This window comes from Manis pentadactyla, chromosome 8 (genome assembly GCF_030020395.1).
Source record: "Manis pentadactyla isolate mManPen7 chromosome 8, mManPen7.hap1, whole genome shotgun sequence".
Lineage (NCBI taxonomy): Eukaryota > Metazoa > Chordata > Mammalia > Pholidota > Manidae > Manis > Manis pentadactyla.
Genome location: NC_080026.1, coordinates 29,676,228 through 29,698,243, shown reverse-complemented (window position 1 = coordinate 29,698,243; position 22,016 = coordinate 29,676,228). Strand labels below are relative to the sequence as shown.

At 32.8% G+C, this 22,016-nt stretch overlaps 1 protein-coding gene across 1 annotated transcript in view; it reads right to left on the bottom strand.

The window, feature by feature from the left end:
• Window positions 1-22,016, bottom strand: part of LRP1B (LDL receptor related protein 1B) — a 1,911,502-nt gene that overhangs the window by 358,000 nt on the left and 1,531,486 nt on the right. Inside the window, exons 42-43 of the mRNA XM_057505633.1 lie at window positions 6,936-7,125; window positions 3,588-3,792 (exon numbers count right to left, since the gene is read on the bottom strand). Coding sequence (XP_057361616.1) covers window positions 3,588-3,792; window positions 6,936-7,125 — 395 coding nt within the window. The remainder of the gene's footprint in view (window positions 1-3,587; window positions 3,793-6,935; window positions 7,126-22,016) is intronic.

The following is a 22,016-nucleotide window of genomic DNA, read 5'->3' as shown; positions in this document are numbered from 1 at the left end:
CCTTAAATAGAATTCATGCCTCATATCAAATTTACCGAGTATCATAATTCTTCCAAGTGGTAAAGATACCTCAAGACAAATGCTGGGCATAGAAGCCACAGGGCATAAATCTGCAAAGAAGTAAAAAGCTAACCTTTTCAAACAATATTGCTTCTCTCTCACTTCCCAACTTTACATTTCCCTGTATGGCCCCGGAAGATGACTGGTTAGCCAGAGACGGGTAAGATTCCTCAAGGGAGGAACAACCTAAGACAGGCACAGTCGCAGGGGGGTCATCAGGTGAGAAATTGGGGATCAACAGAGGTGAGGCTTAGAACCTCACCCCCCCTGTTCTGAGAGAAATCTTATGCATACGTGGATGTTTTATTGTCCTTGTCTAGCTTGGATTAACACATAGTCTACAGGCACGTACCTGATCATCTACATTTGCTCTCTTACAACACTAAACTATGTTTTCTACCTTTATCTTGTATCTACCTACCACTTCAGCATTTTATTAAAAATAATAATAATAAAGGGAGAAATGTGGTATCCACATATAAATCAAGTATAAAAGTCAAATGAGTATTCATATTTGAACTGACTGTTTATAGTTCATAATGCATGAGCAAAACCAAAAGTTTCTGTGATGACTGCCCTTGTACTGTTCACTATGTAACTTATTCTCTATGTAAGAATTCGTTCTCCATGTAAGAACTTGTTTGTTATGCCTCAGAAGATTGGAGACTGACGAAAATTAGGCTTGGGGTGGATTAATGATTGTGCATTGAGCATTGACTCCCCTATACAGAATATTATTGTTGTTAACAACCATTTGATCAATAAATATGAGAGATGCCCTCACAAACAAACAAACAAAAAAAAAAGTACACACTTCCAATGGTAAAATAAATAAGTAACCGGGATGTAATGTATAGCATAAGGAATATAGTCAAAATATTGTAACAACTTGGTATGGTGATATCTGGTACCTAGAATTATCATGTATATAAATGTTGAATCACTATGTTGTACACCTGAAACTAATGTAATGTAATACTGTGTGTCAACTACCCTGCAATAAATAATAATTATCTACAAAAAAAAAAAAAAGAATTTCCTGTATTAGGAGATAATAGAAACTAATACCACATCCAGGGCAATGATTTACTTGACTCTTTTCAAAAGCATTATCGACTAAGTTAATTTAGAATTTCCTTGCTGTATGCTGAGGCATGTACTTTTGCATAGTTTTGCATATATAGGGCACTATATCCTCATAATAACCCTGAAAGTTGGTCGATAATTTGCATATTGGAAAACTAAAATTTATAAAGACTAAATTATTTGCATAAGGCCATGTAGCCTTAATTTTTTTACTGATGATAAAATCTTGTTATTTTTTTAATTTTTAAAAACAATTTTTATTTAAACTAAAGAAAAGTAAGCAAACAGTTCACCCATTTCTCCCCATCACAACCACTCCCTGCATTTTGTAACCACCAATCTTTTATATCTATTAGCTTGGTTTTGTTTTGTCTTTTTTTGTCTTTGTTTTTGTTTTTCTCTGACTTATTTCACTTAGCATTCTGCCCTCAAGGTCCATCTATGTTGTTGTGACAAGATTTTAATTTTTTTCTGGCTGAATTCTATTTCATTGTATACCTCAGTTGTTTATCCATTCATCTATTGATGGGCACTTAGGTTGTTTGCATATCTTGGTTATTATAAATAATGCTACAATGAATATGGGGGTGCAGATACTTTTCGGATTAGTATTTTATTTTTCTTTGGATAAATATCCAAAAGAGGAATTGCTGGATCATATGGTAGTTCTATTTTTAATTTTTTGAAGGATCTCCAAACTGGTCTCTATAGTGCTTGTACTACTTCCCATTCCCAGCAACAGTGCACAAAGTTTCCTTTTTTCCTACATCCTTGTCAGCACTTGTTAATTCTTGTCTTTTTGGTAATTGTTATTCTAAAAGCTGTGAGGTGATATCTTATTCTGGTTTTGATTTGCATTTCCCTGGTGATTAGTAATGTTGAACATTTTTCATGTACTTTTACATCTTCTTTGGAAAATGTCTTTTCAGATCTTCTACCCATTTTTTAAAGTGGATTTTTTTTTTTAATTTTGCTATCAAGTGTATGAGTTACTTATGTATTTTGGATATTAACTCCACATGGACTTTAATTTGAAAAGATAAACAAAGAATTTAAGCATTAAATTCTTTGATCAGAGTTACTGCCTTTAGCATAAACTGAACTCATCAGGTCTTAGACCACTATTTCAATGTTTCTACGCACTTAATTGTCCTATACTAGTGCTACTCAAACTAGCCACTCCACAATGAGGTGAGGTGCCTGCAGTAGAATGTAAATCAATATACTTCTTTTTCCAAGAAATTCACAAATACTCACACACAAGACTTACACACATATATATTTATACACATATACATATATTTGTAAATGTATATATACATAAGCGTATATGTGTGTGTATATACATATACACACACATTTAATTAATTCTAGGATAATATCTGTACATCTTCTATAATATCATGTATAATATGCATTACATATACACACACACATACACACATATATATTCAATTGAATTAAAGTGTGCTTAATGGTATAGATTAGGCATTAGCAAACTATGGTCTACTAGCTAGTTTCCTGTTTTTGTAAATAAAGAGTTTTATTTACAAATAAAAACACTTCCACATGTATTCATTTACATATTATTTATATCTGCTTTAGCATTATAAGACACCATAGTTGTGATAGAAACTATATGGCCCATGAAGCTTCAAATATTTACTATGTGGCCCTTTAGGAAATTCAGTGTTGGAGTAAAGAACCTCAGGATCATTGCCCTTCAGGGATGCAAGGGGCAATAGGGGGAAAAGATTTCTCCAGTGGTGTAATTGCCCAGATCTTACCCTCTTGACCCTGAACTTTCCTGGTTGCCAAAGGCTGCTGCCCTCATACAGGATAAGGAGAGGGCTCTGGACTTTTACTATTCTACAGGCCCAAAATGCCTACTGTAAGCATTCTCCAGGGTCAGCATAAAGATGCTCCCATTGACAAACATTTCACTTGGAATCCAGAGAAAAGACAGAATGGGCTTGACTGTAAAAGGAATCCCATTCTTCTCCGTTCAAAGCTTCTTAGGTTGCTTTGAGGACCCACACACAGACAGAGGACAGTTTGATTCTTTCCTAATATTCTTTTATCCTAGGGCAACTAATCATTTTCATTTCACATTTAAAGAAAATATAAATAACAATGAAGCTTATGCAAATCACTCTAACTATTCCAGTTCAATTAATAACTAGGAAAAAAAAAAACACTTTGGTTTCTCCAGAATAAAATTTATAAGAGTTGGACTGCCTTTGCAGTAGCAAATGACCTTGAAGAAAATTTTCAAAATATTTTCCAGTTTTCTTTTTCACTGAATAGATTATTCCATTAGATTGGTTCAAACAATCAACTATTTGAAATCCCTTAACGTACATATTTTAGACCTATAAAGCATATGTTTTTCAAATGTTCATTGTTTAAGTCTATAATCAAAAAATTCTCAGTTAACTTACATGTCTCTGGGATCCATCATATTCACACCTTTCAATTTTTCCTAGGCTGCCATCTGAGAAGTAGAGCTTCTCTGCACGGTGGTCAATGGTGAGTCCATTTGGAGTAAGTATGTCTGTACTGACCACCACTTGAGCATTTTTCCCAGTCAGGGTAGATCTCATGATACTTGGGTGGTGTTCATTCCAGTTGGTCCAAAACATTAAGCTAATTACAATGAAAATTGTGAAAATAAATTAAAATTTTCATTAACAGTATTAACATGGCAATGTCAAGCTATTTTAAAAGAAGAAAAATTATTTGTCTCATATTCTATGACCCTTAAGTCCAGGTAATAAGGGGAGATAGGTATATCACATTTGCATGTATATTTTCCCCATTTCTTAAATGAAACCTGGAACCTATTTCTGAAGACAATTATCCTGTGCATTCTCTCAAATAATTTAATTAAATTGAGTCAGTTTGATACATAGGGAGGGTTTATTTTACTCAGGGACAACAAAACAGTTCTCTTAAATTTTCTATGAATTGAAAATATACTATGACTTAATACAGATCAAGTATGATCATTGTGGATACTGTCTTATCCTAAATATATTTCTCTTCTTCAATTAGTAAAATCAGAATATTCCTCTCTTGGAGGTTTGCTCTTTAAATTCTGCATCTCCTTTGTATACATTTCAGAGAAATACAATTACTAAATGTCTACATTTCTTTAATTTCTTTGCTTTTTCTTCTCCTTTCTGTCAGTGTAATTTTACTGTGAATTACAATGTTGTTCCCAGAGTTCCAAAGATCACTCTCAAATCCTTAAACTTAATATCTGTTACTTACAGATTGTATAGAATGTTTTAAATCAGTTTTTGCCAAACTATTCTTTGAGGAAGAGTTAGAATCCTATGGAATCCCTCAGGGGTCACTCCCTTAGAGTGAAGAGACCAGCTTACAAACCCTATTTTTACTGAAGCGATGATTTGTTTTCTTCTTTTATCTGTAGGACTGTCTTGCTGCTTAGGATGGATGGGAGTAAAGAAGGAAAGGAGATAGAATGAAGGAAATAAGGAAGGAAGAATGAAGGACAAAAAGGAGGAAGGGAGAAAGGAAAGGATGAAAAGAGGAAGGGAAGGGAGGAGGAAGGGAGGCTGGCAAGCAAGCTGCTTTAAATATTTGAGAAAATATGTTTAACATACACTAACAAAGGAAAACTATTTGAAACAATATTTCATATTTACAGCAGGACTGCATGTATCATTCCTATATATACTCATTTAAAGGCAAACAAAAAATGATTCAATATGTGTTTTCTTTTAGTATTGTACAAAAACTTCTTAATAATATTTGATTTTACAACAGTCTTTCTAATTGCTAATATAAAAAATAAACCCCACCAACTGAGAAAAACCTGAATCATCTATGTTCTTTGTTAAGATATTTCATAGCATTTTCATCTTTCCTGTGGAACATAAAACTGTTCTAGATATTCTACCTAGTGTCAAAAATATTTTGTCCATGAATGAGTCAACTTGCGAAAAAATAATGGCATTGCATTTTCTTAAGTGATGCAGTACTTTTATCCATGCACTGATATTTTTTAAATGGAAAATTTAGTTAAAACATTTTAAAAGTAATGCATATTATATGAGATATTAAACACAGACTATCTGTAGTACTTTTCTAGGTGGTTGACTTTAGAATTAGAGAATTTCTATAAATTTATTTACAAAAAAAAATAGAATATCTGAGATATTAGTGTTTTTTTAAATTTCACCTTTCGTTTCACAGATGAGAAAACAGAAGCCAGAGGGTTGAATAACTAAAGTTGTAGTAACTGTGCCAAGTTTTGAACCCAGTCTTTTTTCATCTAGAATTCAAGATTTTACTTTAAAATTTCTAGGTATCAACTAACATGCAAAAGTGATTTGATGGTGTCATTGGTTTATATTTTAAACTTTAATTGTGTATGATTTTTCAATTAAAATATTTTGTTGTGTTTAACTCTAGAGTTCACCATATGCAAAATGGAAGTATAATTTTAGCCTATGTAATAAATATAAGATAGAGCACTTACCAGTTAAAACTAACCATATATAATATCATGAATCATCTCTTATTTCAAAATTGTCTTATAATTTCCTTTGCTCAATGGTAGGACATTTATTACTTGTCCTAAGATTCTTCTTGGTGAATTCAGAAAAAATGTAGCTGATTCAACAAAAAGCTGGGCAGTGGTGTGAACAGAACTAGCTCTGGCCGGGCTTCGGAAGGCTTCTGTCCATGTGCACCTAGTCACTGGAGCTGTGTGAAGTGTCAACTTTCTCTTAGTTACCTCTCAAATTTCAGACTCTTCATTTATAAAATAAAGGTGTTCAATTAAGTGAATTAAGTCTCACTTCTAGCTCTGTAAGAGTATCCAGATTCAGTTAATCTCACACTGAATAATTTATGTAACCCTTTCTTCTCTCAAGTGGCCATGGTCAGTGTTTATCAGTAATTTGTTATTCTTCATTTTTTCTTCATCACATCTAAAAAGAGCTCTTCTATGTCTGCTTAGTGAAAGTCAAATTGGTTTTTGTTGACTTATTTCAATTAAGAATAAAGGGACTTTCTAGTAGTTAACAAATATTCTTACCATGTTGTATGAGATTAGAACTCCATAGATATATATTTTTTTCTACTTAACCCAAAGTTTGTTCTTCTGTTTTCACATAATTGCTTCCTTTATGGTACCCCAAAGAACTTGATTTTTTAAAAGTTTGTTTTGTTTTTTATTCACTTTATGCTATAGCCTGCATATTCTTTTTGTCATGAATTCTTCATAAATATTATCATAAAGACCTGTACAATATAATATCCAACAGATGTGGACTATTGAGATTGTTGTCAATTTATCTATTGCTGGAAATACAGCTGCACACAGAGATTTATTGTTGTTGGTACCTGTTTTCTCTGTATTTCAATTGGAGAAATCTGGTTGTTAAAATTGCTTAATTAAATAACAGAAACATGTTTTAGGTTTCAATACATATTAGCAGTTTTTTGTTCAAATTTATCATTTCAATCAGCTATGCATTAGTGGTTTCCTCACATACCTTTTTACAATACAGTAATGCCTATATTTTTTTATTATTTAAGTTTATTTTTTCTGGAACTTTCCTGGGATTGATATTTGGTATTGAAAGAGTCTGGGTTTTAATCACATTTATAATGCTCTTATAAAAAATAGTTTTATGAACTGTGAAAAGAGAACTTCAAAGAGAACCTTTATTTTTAAAGTTAATACTTTTAAAAATTAACATAACTTTGATAGTATTTGACTTATAAAGAAGAACTGAGAGTGAACTGTTTCTTACTTTTGGCACTCATCCAGGGTGAGCACGTGTGGGTGGTCATCCTCTGACATGGTAATGACTGCTTCTCTGTCAAATGCTCCGGGCCGAGTCTGGTCCACTGTGTGTCTGGTGATGGAGGACGTAGTGGAGCTGGTCCAGTACAATGTATCCCAGGCTCTGTGATAGGCAAGTCCTTCAACAGAACCGACATCTGATGGGAAAAAGAAAAAAAATAAATTTACACTTTAATCTACAAAACATATGGCTTCAGGACAGAAAAAACATTTAAAATATATACATGTATCTATATGTTATTTTACCAATCCTTTTTCCACAAACTCTCCAAAATAAAAGTATAATAATTGTGATGTCTACAATTGATACCTGATTACACACACCAAAACTGAACTGTGAGCTAGTGTATTTGTCATGGGAGCATTTTTTGCAAAATCATGTCATTAAAGACTAAATTTTCTTATCCAAGAAAAACCTCAATTAAGTAATTGCCTTTTATTTAAGAAAGTTATGACTCTTTTTTTTATATCTTAATGAATTTTCAAAAAGCATCCAGTATGCAACAATTTAGCGATGCTTTTGAAAATCATATGTCAGAGATAACACTTAGGTACAATCATGAGTTTTCTCTTGATACTATATTTGGAGACATCAAGGAAAAGCAAACATATCAAAAACTGGAGCAGTATCAAAAAGCCAAAATCCAACTCCACACTTGGAAATATCAAATAGTGGTAGAGAAGTTTTTAATACATTAATGTGTTGAGTTCTTTGATTTTATTTGACTAATGTGGTATAAAAACAAAAGAAAATGAAATTAATTGCCAGCTGAGGTATACTGTATATGTCGTCAGAAAAAGATAAATGGTAGTACATAGATTCCAATATAAAAGTGACAATGTTAAAAATAAGAGTAACAAAACAATTTTGTTCCCAATCACTAGGATAACAGAGTAGCTGTTTTATTTTTCTTAGAGATGCTTTGAGTACATTTAAAAATATGACCAAATTATTATAGTTTCTTCTTCATGTTTTGTTTCCTCAAGAGAGATTCTTAGCATGTTTAATTCAAGGAAGAATATAGATAGCTTTGGCAGTCATACTAAGAAAGTAACATTATAACAAGCAAGATTTTCTATTGTTTTTCTCTCAAATAATGTGAATTATTCAGAGAAAATAGCTAATAAAAAAGGGTTATTTTCAGGTTTGAGATGGGTAAATATTTAGTTTGGTGACCAATAGAATTTAGTAGGAATGCAAAAGACTATTAAAGGCTTTAGAGCTAGATTTCTTTAATGTGATTACATTTTGACATTTTTTTCTGTATGCAACAAAGAAAAATCCACTAATAAAATTATTAGCTATCATTTACTGGGCACTGCCTTTCTTGTAGGATTGTCCTAACTGCTTTGCATACATCACTTTATTTTATGTCTAAATACATTCTGTGAAATTTGTTTTATTGTTCCTCTTTTTCTAAGAAGGAGCTGAAATCTATGGTCACAGGGCTTCTATTGCTAAAGCAAGATTTTAAAAACAGGTTCAGCTGCTTCCAAAAGACTATCTTCTTGAGCACCACTATTAAGAGATGGGCTTATAACACCTATCATTTATTCTCAATCTGCACTGAGCTAGAACCAAACAAACGATTCATCACTTTCAACTTGTCTGACCCTGGGCAGATTGTATGACCAGTAATTTACCATGAGTAACCTCCTCTCACACAGTCAACAAAATAATTTACAGAAAATTAATCTGGTGATTAATAGTGGAAACCTAGGACAGAGACGATGTAAGAAAAATTATAAAACATAATGAAATCTGAATTCTTGTTACATGAATCATATTGTATTCCTATTTGAGGTGAGTAGGCAGGAGATTGATAATGGTCAACAGTGTTTCAGTTATTAATTAAAAAATCATCCATTACAGTATATTTTTTTGCACTGGTAAATCATTTCAGAAATTAAGTTAACTCTATTAGCAGTAAAAGCAGCATTTTTCCCCTTCATCATTCACAAATAGAATGAGAAATGGCATCGCTCTGAAAAATCCAAGTAAATCAGAATTATTAATCCATCCTCACTCTGTATATTCTCCTTCTCATTGACACAGATCTTTCTCTTGGCCACTTTTTGCTGCCAAATCAGGAAGAAACCACTTGGTATCACCAGATGCTTCTTTACTATGGTTGAAATACTTCCAGGGTTACTAGAGTACAAAACACATCTGACTCTCTAGATACAATCTCTTCTATTTTATACTTGCAATGATGACAACCTGACAGTAGACTTAATCATAACCTGGTACTACATTTAAAAATATTGCAGTGCTATATTTCTTTCTCAATAAAATATTTAATTTCCTATAAAAATTGTATTTGTCACTAACAAATAGCCAATTAAAGACAGTCAGTAGTGGCCCTTATCCATAGTTTGGCTTTCCAGTTTCATGGTCAACCAAAGTCCAGAAGCAGAGGATCCTCCTTCTGATGTATGGTCAATAGTAGCCTAATGCTACATCACCAAGCCTACATTATTCACCTCACTTCATCTCATCATGCAAGCATTTTATCATCGCAAATCATCACAAGGAGGAATATGGGTACAGTACAATAAAACACATTTTGAGAGAGAGAGAGACCACACTTACATAACTTTTATTATAGTATATTGTTAGAATTGTTCTATTCGATTATTATTGTTGTTAATCTCTAAATTATTTATAAATTCAACTTTATCATATATATATATGTATATATATATATACATATATATATATATGAATAGGAAGGAACATAATACACACAGGGTTCAGTACTACCCACAGTTTACTGTGTTTTGAAACATTCCATGAAGATAAGGAGGGACTACTATATATCAATTTAAAATCATGAGAAATATTTTAGTTGAAATAACATAAGACATTTCTGTTTATTTTATAATGATTCACCACAATGTGGGGTCATGTGGCATATGACTGTGTGCGAACACTAAGGTTCCTGAATCAGTTGATTAGGTAGAATAAGAACTTTGAGTTACTGATCTTGGCAGATAATTACACAGTTTGAAAACTAAGGTAAAATTCCTATCCATCCAGTCTACCAGTCCTGAAATATAGAAGAGTTCTAAACATCCTTGAACCTTAAGAATGTAAAAAAGGCATAATTAGGAAAATATCTTAGTCACAGTGGAAAACAGTTTGGAGGTTCCACAATAAACTAAAAATAGAAATAATATGTAACCCAGTAATTTCTCTTCTAGGAATTTACCCAAAGAAAACAAAAATCCCTCATTTGAAAAGATATATGTAAACCTAGTTTATTGGTGCATTATTTACAATAGTCAAGATGTGGAAGAAACCAAAGTGTCCATCAATAGGTGAATGAATAAAGAAGTGATGCATATGCACAATGGAATAGTATGCAGCCATGTATTAGAAAGGAATCCTATTATTTGAGACAATATGGACAGGTCTAGAGGGTATTATGCTAAGTGAAATAAGCTAGGCAGAGAAAAACAAACACCAAATGATTTCACTTATTTGTGGAATCAAAAAATTAAACAAAACAAAATTAAAAAAATAGCAATAGACTCATAGACACTGAGAAGTGACTAGTGGTTACCATGGGGGAGGGGTTGAGATGGGAGGGTGGGAAATGGGAGCAGGATAAAGGGACACAAAGATTCTCAACCATAGCATAAGTTGGTTATGGAGATGGTAGTTGAGCATGAGAATATAGCCAGTGATTCTATAACATCTTTCCATGTTGACAGAGAGCAACTATACTAGTTGGGGCAAGAATTTAATAATGTGGGCAAGTGGTGAACAACTGTGCTGTATACTTGAAATTAATATAAGATTGTATGTCAACTATACTTGATTAAAAACAATTATAAAACAATAAACATTTTATATATATATGTATAATTACATTAACATGACTACAAGTAGGAGAGAAAACATACTGTTTACTCTTTGCTGAGGGATTTTAGTCTTATGCTTTCTATGCAATGGTGTTAATGAATGAATGATCTAAACAGTATTTGTGTTTAGATTATTATTCCCTGATCTGAGTGTAAATATATTACAAGAGATACTAAAAAAATAGAAAGGAAAATAATAATTATAACAGTGCTCCATATTTCAGCAGCTCCACACTTTCCACCCCAGTAAAGTAATTATATTGGAAATATGATGCACAAGCAGTAAAAATATTACCTTCTTACTGCATGTACCTGAAAAAAAAAGTCTATTTCCCTCTTACCCCATTTTAGGCACAGATTAGGTTTGTTGAAGCATGGGTGATGTCCTGGTGTGCTTTTCTAGAAGTAAGGAGATGTCAGCTCATCAAAAATACAAAGCAACAACTAAGTAAAAATACAAAGGTAAATAGTCAAACCTAATTTGCTGGATTCTAGTTTCTATAGCAATGACTGAGCAAATTGACCCTCTTATCCTGGCACAGGGACATTAACAACTGCTCTGACAGCTACCAAGAGGACTTCATAAAGAACACACTCTCATCTCATCACCGCTGAAATAGGAACAGCTCCATCCTGTTTGTACATGTTCTAAAGGCAGGATGGGAGCTTACAAAATGGGAAAGGCAATGAGGATTCTTTGGAGCGAGCCACAGGTAGAAACCATTGTTACTCATCTAGCTGGAGTGATGGTCACAGATAAATCCGGGTGCAAAGTTAACAAGAAATAATACTTATCTCAAGGACACACCACAACTGTAAAGCATTACAAGGTTTTCAAACCTTTGTTGGTTTCTTTTCCCTTACTCACTGGCTTGTTTTCCAAAGCCACAGAATATCAGAAAGTTTGCTGTTTAAAACTCTGTCAGTAGTATGAGGGTTCCAAGCCTTGTCTGGAGGTTTTAAAGACATAGAGCAGCTCAATTTTCAACCCACATAAATAATTTTAAATAAGAAATTTCTGGATACATCATTCCACATCTATCTTAACTTTGTATAGCTTCTAGAAAAACAGGATCCTGGGTCCAACTCATAATCCAGACTTAATATTGAACTATACACAGAGTACAAATACCTGTGCTTTACTTTAACCCTAACAAAACAACACATAATGTTTTGCATAAAGTATACCCTTCCCTAAAAATCCTCTAATAACTTTCTTTCTCTTTCTTTTCATTTTCTTTCTCTTTCTCTTTTTTCTTTTCTTTTCTCTTCCTTTTTCACTTTCTTCTTTCTTTTTGCTTCTTCTGTTTTGGGAGTGAGTGAGATAACATAGAATTCTTTTGGTATATAGTTTCTCTCATTGCAATGACACAATAACTTAACAAGGTTTAGTTACAGGTGCATTTGACAAAATCCAATACATTTTCATCATAAAAACACTCAATAGACTAGGAATAGAAAAAAATTTCCTCAAACTAATAAAAGTAATCTATGAAAAATCCAAGGCTTATACCATAAGTAGTGGGGGAAAAACATGAAAGCTTTTCCTCTAAGACCAGAGCAAAACAAGGATGTCCACTTTTGCGTTCTATTCAACATTGCATTGTTATATTGGAGATTCAGTCAAGGTAATTGGGGGGAGAAAAGGAAAGAAAAATAAAAGGAAATAAAAGTCAGCCAGACTGGAGAAAAAGGAAAACTGCATTGGCAGGTGACATGTTCTCATATATATACAGAATCTCAAGTAATTCACTAGAAAACTGTCAGATTATTAAAACAAAACAAAAAACATTTAGCCAGAATGTTTTGTGGGTACCAGAAGATCATACAAAAATCAGTTGTATTTCTATGTAGCAGCAATTAATAATCCAACAATGAAATTCAGAAGAAAATTCCATTTATTAATGCACTTAAAAAACAGAAAATACAAGACCGACAAATAAAGTTAGGAATAATTTTAGCAAAAATATAATTTTAAAACTTATACCATGAAAACTGAGAAACATTATTAAAGAAATTAAAGACTTAAAAAATGGAAAAATAATCTATATCTTGAATTGGAAGATTTAATGTTAAAATGACAATAGTCTCCAAATAGATCTATAGATTCAGTGAAATCCTTATCAAAATCCTGGCTGATAAATTTATCTTAAAATGTATATGGAAATTCAAGGGAGCTAAAATAACCAAATCATGTTGGAAAAGAAAAATAAAATTACAGGACTTACACTTCCTAATTTTAAACTTGCTACAAAGTTACTGTAATCAGGCTATCATGTCATATTATCATAAGGAAAGACATACAGATTAATGGAACAGAATTTGATAGTCCACAAATATGCCTTTATGCTGATGAACAATTGATTTCTGACAAGTGTATCAGAAAAATTCAGTGGGAAAAAATAATATTTTCAACAAATGATTTGCCATGATTGTACATCAATATTGAAAAGAGTAATGTTGGATTCCTTCCTCATACCACACACACTATGTGTCTTAAACCTAAATCTAAAAGGTGAACTATAAAATTCTTATAATAAATAGAGAAGAAAATATTCTTGAACTTGATTAGGTAAAGCCTTCTTAGACATGATACCAAAAGCACAAGTGACACAATAAAAATATTTGCACTTCATTAAAATTAAAAACTCTTGGGTTTTAAAAGACACTATCAAGTTTAAAAAAAAAACAGAATGGGAAATAATATTTGCAAATTATTTATGTAGTAATGGACTTGTATCCAGGATATATAAAGAAATCTTACAACTCAACAATTTCCTCTAAGGCCAGAGCAAAACAATGTAGTAACAAAAGAACAATTAAAAAACGGGCAAAGAGATTTTTGTTTGAATAAATATTTCCCCACTGAAAGTATATAAATAGCCAACAAGCATATGAAAAATGCTCAACATCACAGACAAATATAAATCAAATCATACTTCACATCCACTATGATGATTGTAATTTTAAAAGATGACAAGTTTTGACAAAGAAGATCTGGAGAAATCAGAACCCTCATATTTTGCTGGTGGAAATAGAAAATGGTTCAGCTGCTTCATAAAGCAATCTGGCAGTTTTTCAAAATGTTTAACATATACTTCCATATGACTTAGCAATTCCACTGCTGCGTAAACACCCAAGAAACATGAAAGCATAAATCCACATGTACCTGAACATTCATTGCAGCTTTATGCATAATAGTCAACAGCAGAAACAGCCACAATGTCAATCAGCTGATGAACTGATAAAGTGGCACTTCTATATAATGGAATACTATTCAACAATATAAAAGAATGAGGTACTGATATATGCTAAAACATGCACAAGCCATGAAAATAGTACACTAAGTGAAAGAAGTCAGTCACATAAGATCATTTTTTGTATAATTCCTTTACATGAAATATTCAGGATGGATAGGCAAATCTTTAAAGACTGAAAGTATATTGTCTATGGTCAGAAAGTATTGGAGGAAATAGGAAATGACTGCTAATTGGTATGAGGGAAGGCATGATAAAAATATTCTTATATTTATGGTGGTGATGGTGACATAACTGAGCATTGAATTGTGTACTTTAAATGGGTCAGTTATATGGCATACAGATCATGAAAATAAATCTGGAGTTGTCTTGAAAGAAGTATATAAAATAATATAAGAATAAGCAACAATAAATTGGGTAAACTCATGTTCTAATATGATAAATACTGATATTTCTGTTATGAGTCTAGCCACAGGGTTATTGTGAGATATAAAGGAGACTGTCTCTCTCTGTCTCTCATTCTTTCTCTCTCTCTCTCTCTCTCTATACATATATATGTACACACACATATACATGGAATAGATATTATATTTACATATATTATATATGCATATATATTATATTACATATAATGTATATATATATATATAGGTAGATACATAATACACACACACACACACATACATTAATGGACATTATACCAAGTTATTTTAAGATATTTTAAGGTATTTGGACATGGTTACCAGTAGATATATACAGTAGGAAATTAAAATGCCTGCTAATTCCTCCTGTATCTACCTTACTAAAATGCTTTACAAATGCTTAACTGGATGGATTATTTTCCCTTTTCTAACTATTCAACTGGTGAATGAAATGTCAAACATTTCAATGTAGATTGCTTACTATAAATTAGACATCTATCCCTCTGGCTTGAAGACTGAGTCATATTTGTATTTTTTTCCCACATTAATAAATAAAGTAAGATAATTACGTAAAATATTTTTTAAATATAAACTTTCATTTTTATTTCTTCAAATTATTTAAGGTCATTAACAAGCCATATAAAAGGACTGATATGCACCGTTAGACGGTACTGGCTAGCGTATGATCTGAAAAATCCAATATCCATTCAAGTTGAGCCTCTACCAAATATTTAGAGTGTTGACATGATCACACCTTACCCACAGCAACAGCTTTCTCCCGTATACTTCGCTTGAATCTTTATGTTTCTAAATCCTCTCTTTTAAAAATCTCAACATTTTTTTAACCACTCTAATTTACTAAAAACTAAACAAACTAACAAACCACAATAGTCTAAAAATTGAAGAAAAGGGCAATTCTACCAGACAACAAAATACAATTTTTTGTGATTAAACTCCTAGAAAAAAGAATCTCCTGAAAAACTAGTAAGACTTCAGTAAAAAGGCAGGCAATGAATAAATGAACCAAAATCAACAGCTCTATTATATACAACAATAACTATTTAGATAAAGAAAGAAGATGAAAAGATGTCAATGCAAGTAGCCACTCGTGATGTGAGTTCCAGCGAAGGGACACAGCTATAAAACTGCACCACTATTGACCACCTGATTTGACTCCTCTTATACCCAAAGTATTGCAATAAAGCTACCTTTCATAAATGTGGATCCGTTAAGTTAATTTTAGGCCTTCATCCCCCTAACAAGAGGAGACCTAGCCCATTCAAAGGGTTTGAATGGGGAATAACTCTATACCACTCTCTTTTGTCCTCATCATTTACTTACTAAAATACTTTTTTTTTTCCCCTAAAAGCAAACTTGTTTGCAGGCATGCAATCTATCTTTAATAAGACAAGCTTTTACTATCATCCCAAAGCAGTTTTAAATCCCTGGAACCACCTTATCTCAAATATTTTTAGGTTACAAGAAAGTCTCTCCTTTACCTTGCATAACAAAACAGGCCTATTTACTTGGTTTTCCATAACAAAGGGACCATTTGCCCTAAGGGAATATTGAAGTAGATTGAAACAATTGAAGCTCTTAAGTGACAGTGTATTTTTTTTTTCTTAATCTTACTCCATGTGTTGTTGCCTTTTTTTTTTTTCAGGTTTTAAAAACATTAAAATTCTGAGTTTCAGCCTGAGCCGAAAATTATACAGACTTGGACGTGTCTCAACAAATGCCTCTTTCTTATGTCACCACTAATGGAAGCAATGAAATATAAGTAAATAAGCAATGAGAAAATTGATCATATGGGTAATTATTCTTGTCATTCCTTCAGGAGTAATTGGGAGATAAGCAATGACTCAACCAAGATTGAATTAACATTAGTATGCCCAGAACTCCAAGGTCCTAACACCTTCAGGGATGTCATATTTCATCCTCCAGGGAAGGGCTAAGGAGACCTGATATGTACCGGTTTTCTTTGAGGAATAGAACAAGAAAGTGACTTGGAATCCACCCACATTTCCTCATGAGAAAGTGAGGTCAATCTTCAGGCCAAAGATATGAACCAGAACATTCTTGAGAAAGAGGTGTCTGTCTCATTTCCAGGTGTTTGGGTAAGATCCATCATTCCCTTCGATCAATTCATACAATGCAAAACAATCTCAACAGTAATTCACAAAAACAGAACAGAGGATGACTTCTTAATATGATATGAGAGAAACTGGGAAGGCCTTCTTATGCAAATTAAGACCCACGTGTGCTTTCAAGTTTCTCAAGGTCCATCATTAGTTATGTGCTGCCTTGGTGGAAGGCAGTCCCTATGTGCTCTTTCTTTAAATATGTTTTTTGTAAATAATACTCTTCAGAGGATGATTAGTGCTTTACTATGTATTTCTATTATTTCTAATGGACTATAAAAAAAGTCCAGACTTGATAAGGGTGGGGAAAAAGGAAGAGGGCATTATGATTAGCATGTATAGTGTGGTGGTGGGGTCACAGGGGAGGGCTGTGCAACACAGAGAAGACAAGTAGTGATTTTACAGCATCTTACTACGCAGATGGACAGTGACTGTGAAGGGGTATGTGGGGGGGACTTCGTGAAGGGGAGAGCCTAGTAAACATAATGTTCTTCATGTAATTGTAGATCAATGATACCAAAGAAAGAAAAAAAAAGTCCAGACTTTTTTATGCAGAAGAAAAGATAAACAACTTCAAAAATAGTCTTGAGACAGGCATGGAAGTGAAGGTTTTGGGACTCTAGGAATAGCACAAGTACTCATGGGTTCTTACAGAAAGGCAGAATTGCAGCATTATATATAGTTTATGAGCTATTCTTTGGTGCTACATCAATAATTCCAAGAAAAAGTGTTTACTGTTCATTTATCAAGTGTGCGTTCCAGTTAAATAATACATGTGGTACATACGATTAATTGGACAGAACACATATATGTAGTCTGATATTCTTATGATGCTCATCAAGAATGGACAAGGACCTTCTAAAGAGAATTCGTCAAGAACAGTTACAATATTGACTTGCATACCAGAAGCACAGCATTTATAAAGCCACTTGAAGTATGTATTTCCTCTCTTTCTCCTTCTTTTCCTCCCCTTTTTCTCCCTCCTTTTCTTTTTCCCTTACTCTTTTTCTTTTGTTCCTTCAACTCTGCCCTTCCTTTTTCAGTCATTTGCTCGAGCATTACTGATAAATGTTTTTTTTCCTACACCTCTTTGTAGGCTTCTGATCAGGAAGCCCAGTTGCTCCCTCGGCATCCTCCCATGTTCTGAATCTGCCTTCTGCTTTTTTTCTTTATTGTTGTTAATAATAACCCTTCAGCTTGTGATTTCAGACCTTAATTTCACTCTGACTTGAATCAGTGTCATCTTCTATGCCATTTTGGTCCACAGCAAAACTATCCGTTTTGGCTTCTTTGTTCCCTCTTATTAATGGATTTCTGTGGACTAAGGTGGTATGCAGGAAATGTCAATCCAGGCATCCCTTTGTTACTCTGCCAGTTGTTGGCTTTTGAAGTTATTGTATCAGCTGACTGGATTTAAACATATGTGACTCCCTACATGCTAACCTTCAATATTCTAATGTCAATTTCATTCCTTCACACATCCTTCACCCATGATCAATATCTTTCAGATCTATGCAAATAATTAATATTGACTAATAATTATTTTATAAATTAGTACAACACTTGGAACAAATACATTTAAGTAACAAACTAATTTTTGTAATGGCTCTAGAAAATCAAGAACAAATTTTCTTGCTTTCTTGATTTCAAGTCCCTTTTCCTTTAAAAAGCATTCCACCTATATAATAGCTTGTCCCCTTCAGAAAAGCTTAAATAGTCGTTTGTTGAAGTACAGGACAAGTTAAGCAAAAATTTTAAAAAAACATGTATTTTTGAGGGGATATCTTTTCAATATTAATTAGAAGGTAAAATGCATCATTGAATAATATGAACTTGAATAGCAAATTGCCTTTATATTTGACAGCTTTTGTTATGAGGAACCCAAGAGAAAGTAATGAGATTAAAAGATTAATTAAGAGACTAATCTTTAAAAAAGAATAAGAATTCACATGTTTAAGCATTATAATTATAGGTTACATAGATATAGTAAGTATTTAAGGGAATATAAATTCATTTACATTATGAAGTGGATAAATGTAAGGGAATCAGTGTCATATTAATCCTCTCATTTCATAATTCTTAAATTTATGGGGTGTTCTGCTAATATTTTAAGTAGGTACTATTTACTTTGACTAAAACCCAAAATTAGTTGAAAAAAATTGTGGAATCAATAAAATTATTTGCAGGATTCCAGAGTATCTTTTTAATCAATATTAAAACTCATTAGAAACATACCCCTTAGCTTCCTAGCAAACCCACAAATCTCCATTATATCTTTTGCCCCTTCCTGTTAAGAGAAGTGCCTGTCTTCCTGTAATGGGGAAACCCACTACCATGCTCTTGGTCATGCTGTCCTGTCTCTCCTTCTCAAGGACTTTGGTCCTTTTGTTTTCTCTGCTTTTTCCTACTATATAAAGGCTTCCCTCTTACTAGATCATCTGACCTCTTTTCACCAATTACACTGACACTCCCCTTTTCAAAATAATCAGAAACTTCGCTATTACTAAATCTAATGCACATTTTCTTTATCTTCCCTAGTTACTTAGGAGCTGTCAACTGTCTTCTTGGAACCCTTTCAAGAGTCGTTTTTTGTTTGTTTGATATTCTCTGACCTGTTTTTCTCACTGATGTCTTCTTCCCAGTATCCTTTATTAGCAGCCCCTCCACCCAGGACCTACACGTAGGTATTATCTAAGATTTCAGGTAGGCTCCTCATCTTTCCTTTATTTACTCTTTCCCTTATGTTATCAGATTTATTCTCATGGAATTAAATAGCATCTACGTGGATATATATTCTTTTTCTTTGCTCCTTGTTTCTTTACTTCATAATCTACTAGACTGTTGTTTTCTATTAGTATTATTTTTCTTTGTCACCCGACTAGACAAGGGCAGGAAACTTGACTGGCTTGTTCTCAGTTGTATTCCCAACACTGAGCAAAGTTCCAGGTACAGAGCAAGCACCCAGAATCATCTGTGGAATAAACTAATATTAATTTCTACTGCATTAACCCACTGAAGGCAGTGTCTTTGTATTTATGCTTTAATTCTTATATGCCCAAGACCTAGAATATTGGAGAAGCACATAGGGTGATAATTAAGAACACAAACCTGCATTCAGATAATGGATTGAATCCCTGCACTATCACCTTACCAGCTATATGACCATAGACAATTGATTTAACATTTTTATATTTTCATTTCCTTATTTGTAATGTATGAATAATAACAGCACAAAATTAATAAGGAATTTGGGATGATCATATGATGTAACATATGTGAAGTGTTTAAAACAGTTTGGTAGATATATATTACATAAAATATTATATATTATATGTGCATTCAATATTAAAATATTTGTCTGCCAACTAAAAAAATTATCAATAGGAAACATAAAGGCTCATTTTATAAGATATCACTTCCTTGAAATGTGGTTTAAATAAAATTGACTTTAAAAATGTTTACATGGAGTAAGTGCATAAAATAGAAACACACTTAAGTAGTGTTCAAAGCAAAATTCAATTCCCTGTAAATATCCCAATCACAAGCAATTTTAATAGGAAGCATTATTTATTAAGTACTTACTGGGTGCCCAGCCCTGTAAAGGAGATACACAAAAAGAAGAACCCTAAAATCTACTAGAAGAACCCTCCTTTTTATTTCATTAACATTTTATTAATAAGTGCCAAATTACATGTACAGATTTTAAGGAATATAAAATTCAGAGAGGTCTGTGTGCTTTTCTAAACAGGCTTATATCACCATATTTACTTTGTGGCCAAAGTAATCCCCACCTACTTTCTAATGCTAATTACTTGAGTCTGTGCCGCCCCGAAACCAGCATTAATGTTTATGTTCATCTCCGAAGAAACTTTTAAAACTCCATTTCCTCCCTTCATCTCTATCCTCATCATTCTTAATGACCTAGTATCTATTTATCAGATCTTTTACTTATTTGTCCTCAGCATTTCTCAGCTGCTGTGCTTCTCTCTACTCAGCAGGACTCATACATGAACACCACAACTTCTGGGTTTCAACTTGTTTCTCAACCTCTCCTTTCCCTTCCCTTCTTAATTGTTAGTGTTTTCATCATAACTGAATTTAACATTTGTTTGCACCTTTAAGTTTGAGCACAAAATCTACTGTCTTTCATCATATAGTTAATTACTGTACTCAGATTAAAGCATGTTCTCTTACCATGTAGATTACATAAATTTTAAAAAAAAGGATGCCACAAATGTATGTTCTTAGCTACCAAGTAAAATAAAATAAAAATCATAATGCCTTTGTCCTAGTCTTTCCAATCACTGAAATTCCATTTATCTTGTAAAAATGTCCTCAGAAAAATATCTTCTCAAGATGCCTTCCTCCTATTGGCTCTTCTCCCATCTCTTCCCACTTCTCCATAAACAATAATACTTTGCCCGTATTTCTATGTTCATACTCCTTAAACTGCATCATAATGACTTTTGTATCTGTTTCCCCAACCATGTTGCAAGCCCCTCAGAGACTCTTAGCTATCTGCACAAGCCCTCTCTTTCTCGGTTGACCTCTTAGAATACAGAAAAAGGCTCTACATTGTCTCAGTCATTTCTGTATCTACAGAACCTAGTGATGATATGTCTCATGTTTGTTGAAATCTCAAATGAATTGCTTGAAAATTAATTTTTAAATTTGGTGTAGAGCAATTCAGTGTGGGGGTGGGAAGGGTAATCTGTTTTTAAGCTGATTCTTTACTAAGAAATTTACTAAAAATAACCAAACTATTAAAGTCAATCATCAAAAAATCAAAATGATAAAGGTATTAATAGTATCATTTCCTTGGGACAATATTTTGCCTTTATATTATCAAAAGTCAATAGTCTGTGCTCACATTCAGACACACTGATCTATTTAAAACAAACCTTTTTGGAAGAAATCAACATAAAACTATGGTTAAGGACAGAATTACTTAATATTTTACTCTTGTATTATACTGTATTTCTCATATTTAATGCTTCTTTTCCCTGAGTCTAATTTTTTCTTTTAAATACTAATGTGGCCACTTGCTCATGAAACATCCTCATGTCCCCTATTTTCCAACTGTTTGTAATTTAAGTGCATCAGTGTGGTTAATTCTGACCAATAGGTGATAAATAGAAGACATGTGTTTCATTTCTAAGTTAAATCAGAGAAAAGCAGGGTAAATTTTCTATTTTTGTAAGTTCTGTATTATTTATTTTGCCCCATCATGATGATCTTGGCAACCACATAGTATGGTAGAGAGAATTAAAGCAGTTGATGTCGTTGAATCACTTCACAGAGAACACAGCCCTGTGGAGTTATCAAAATCTCTTCAGACTTT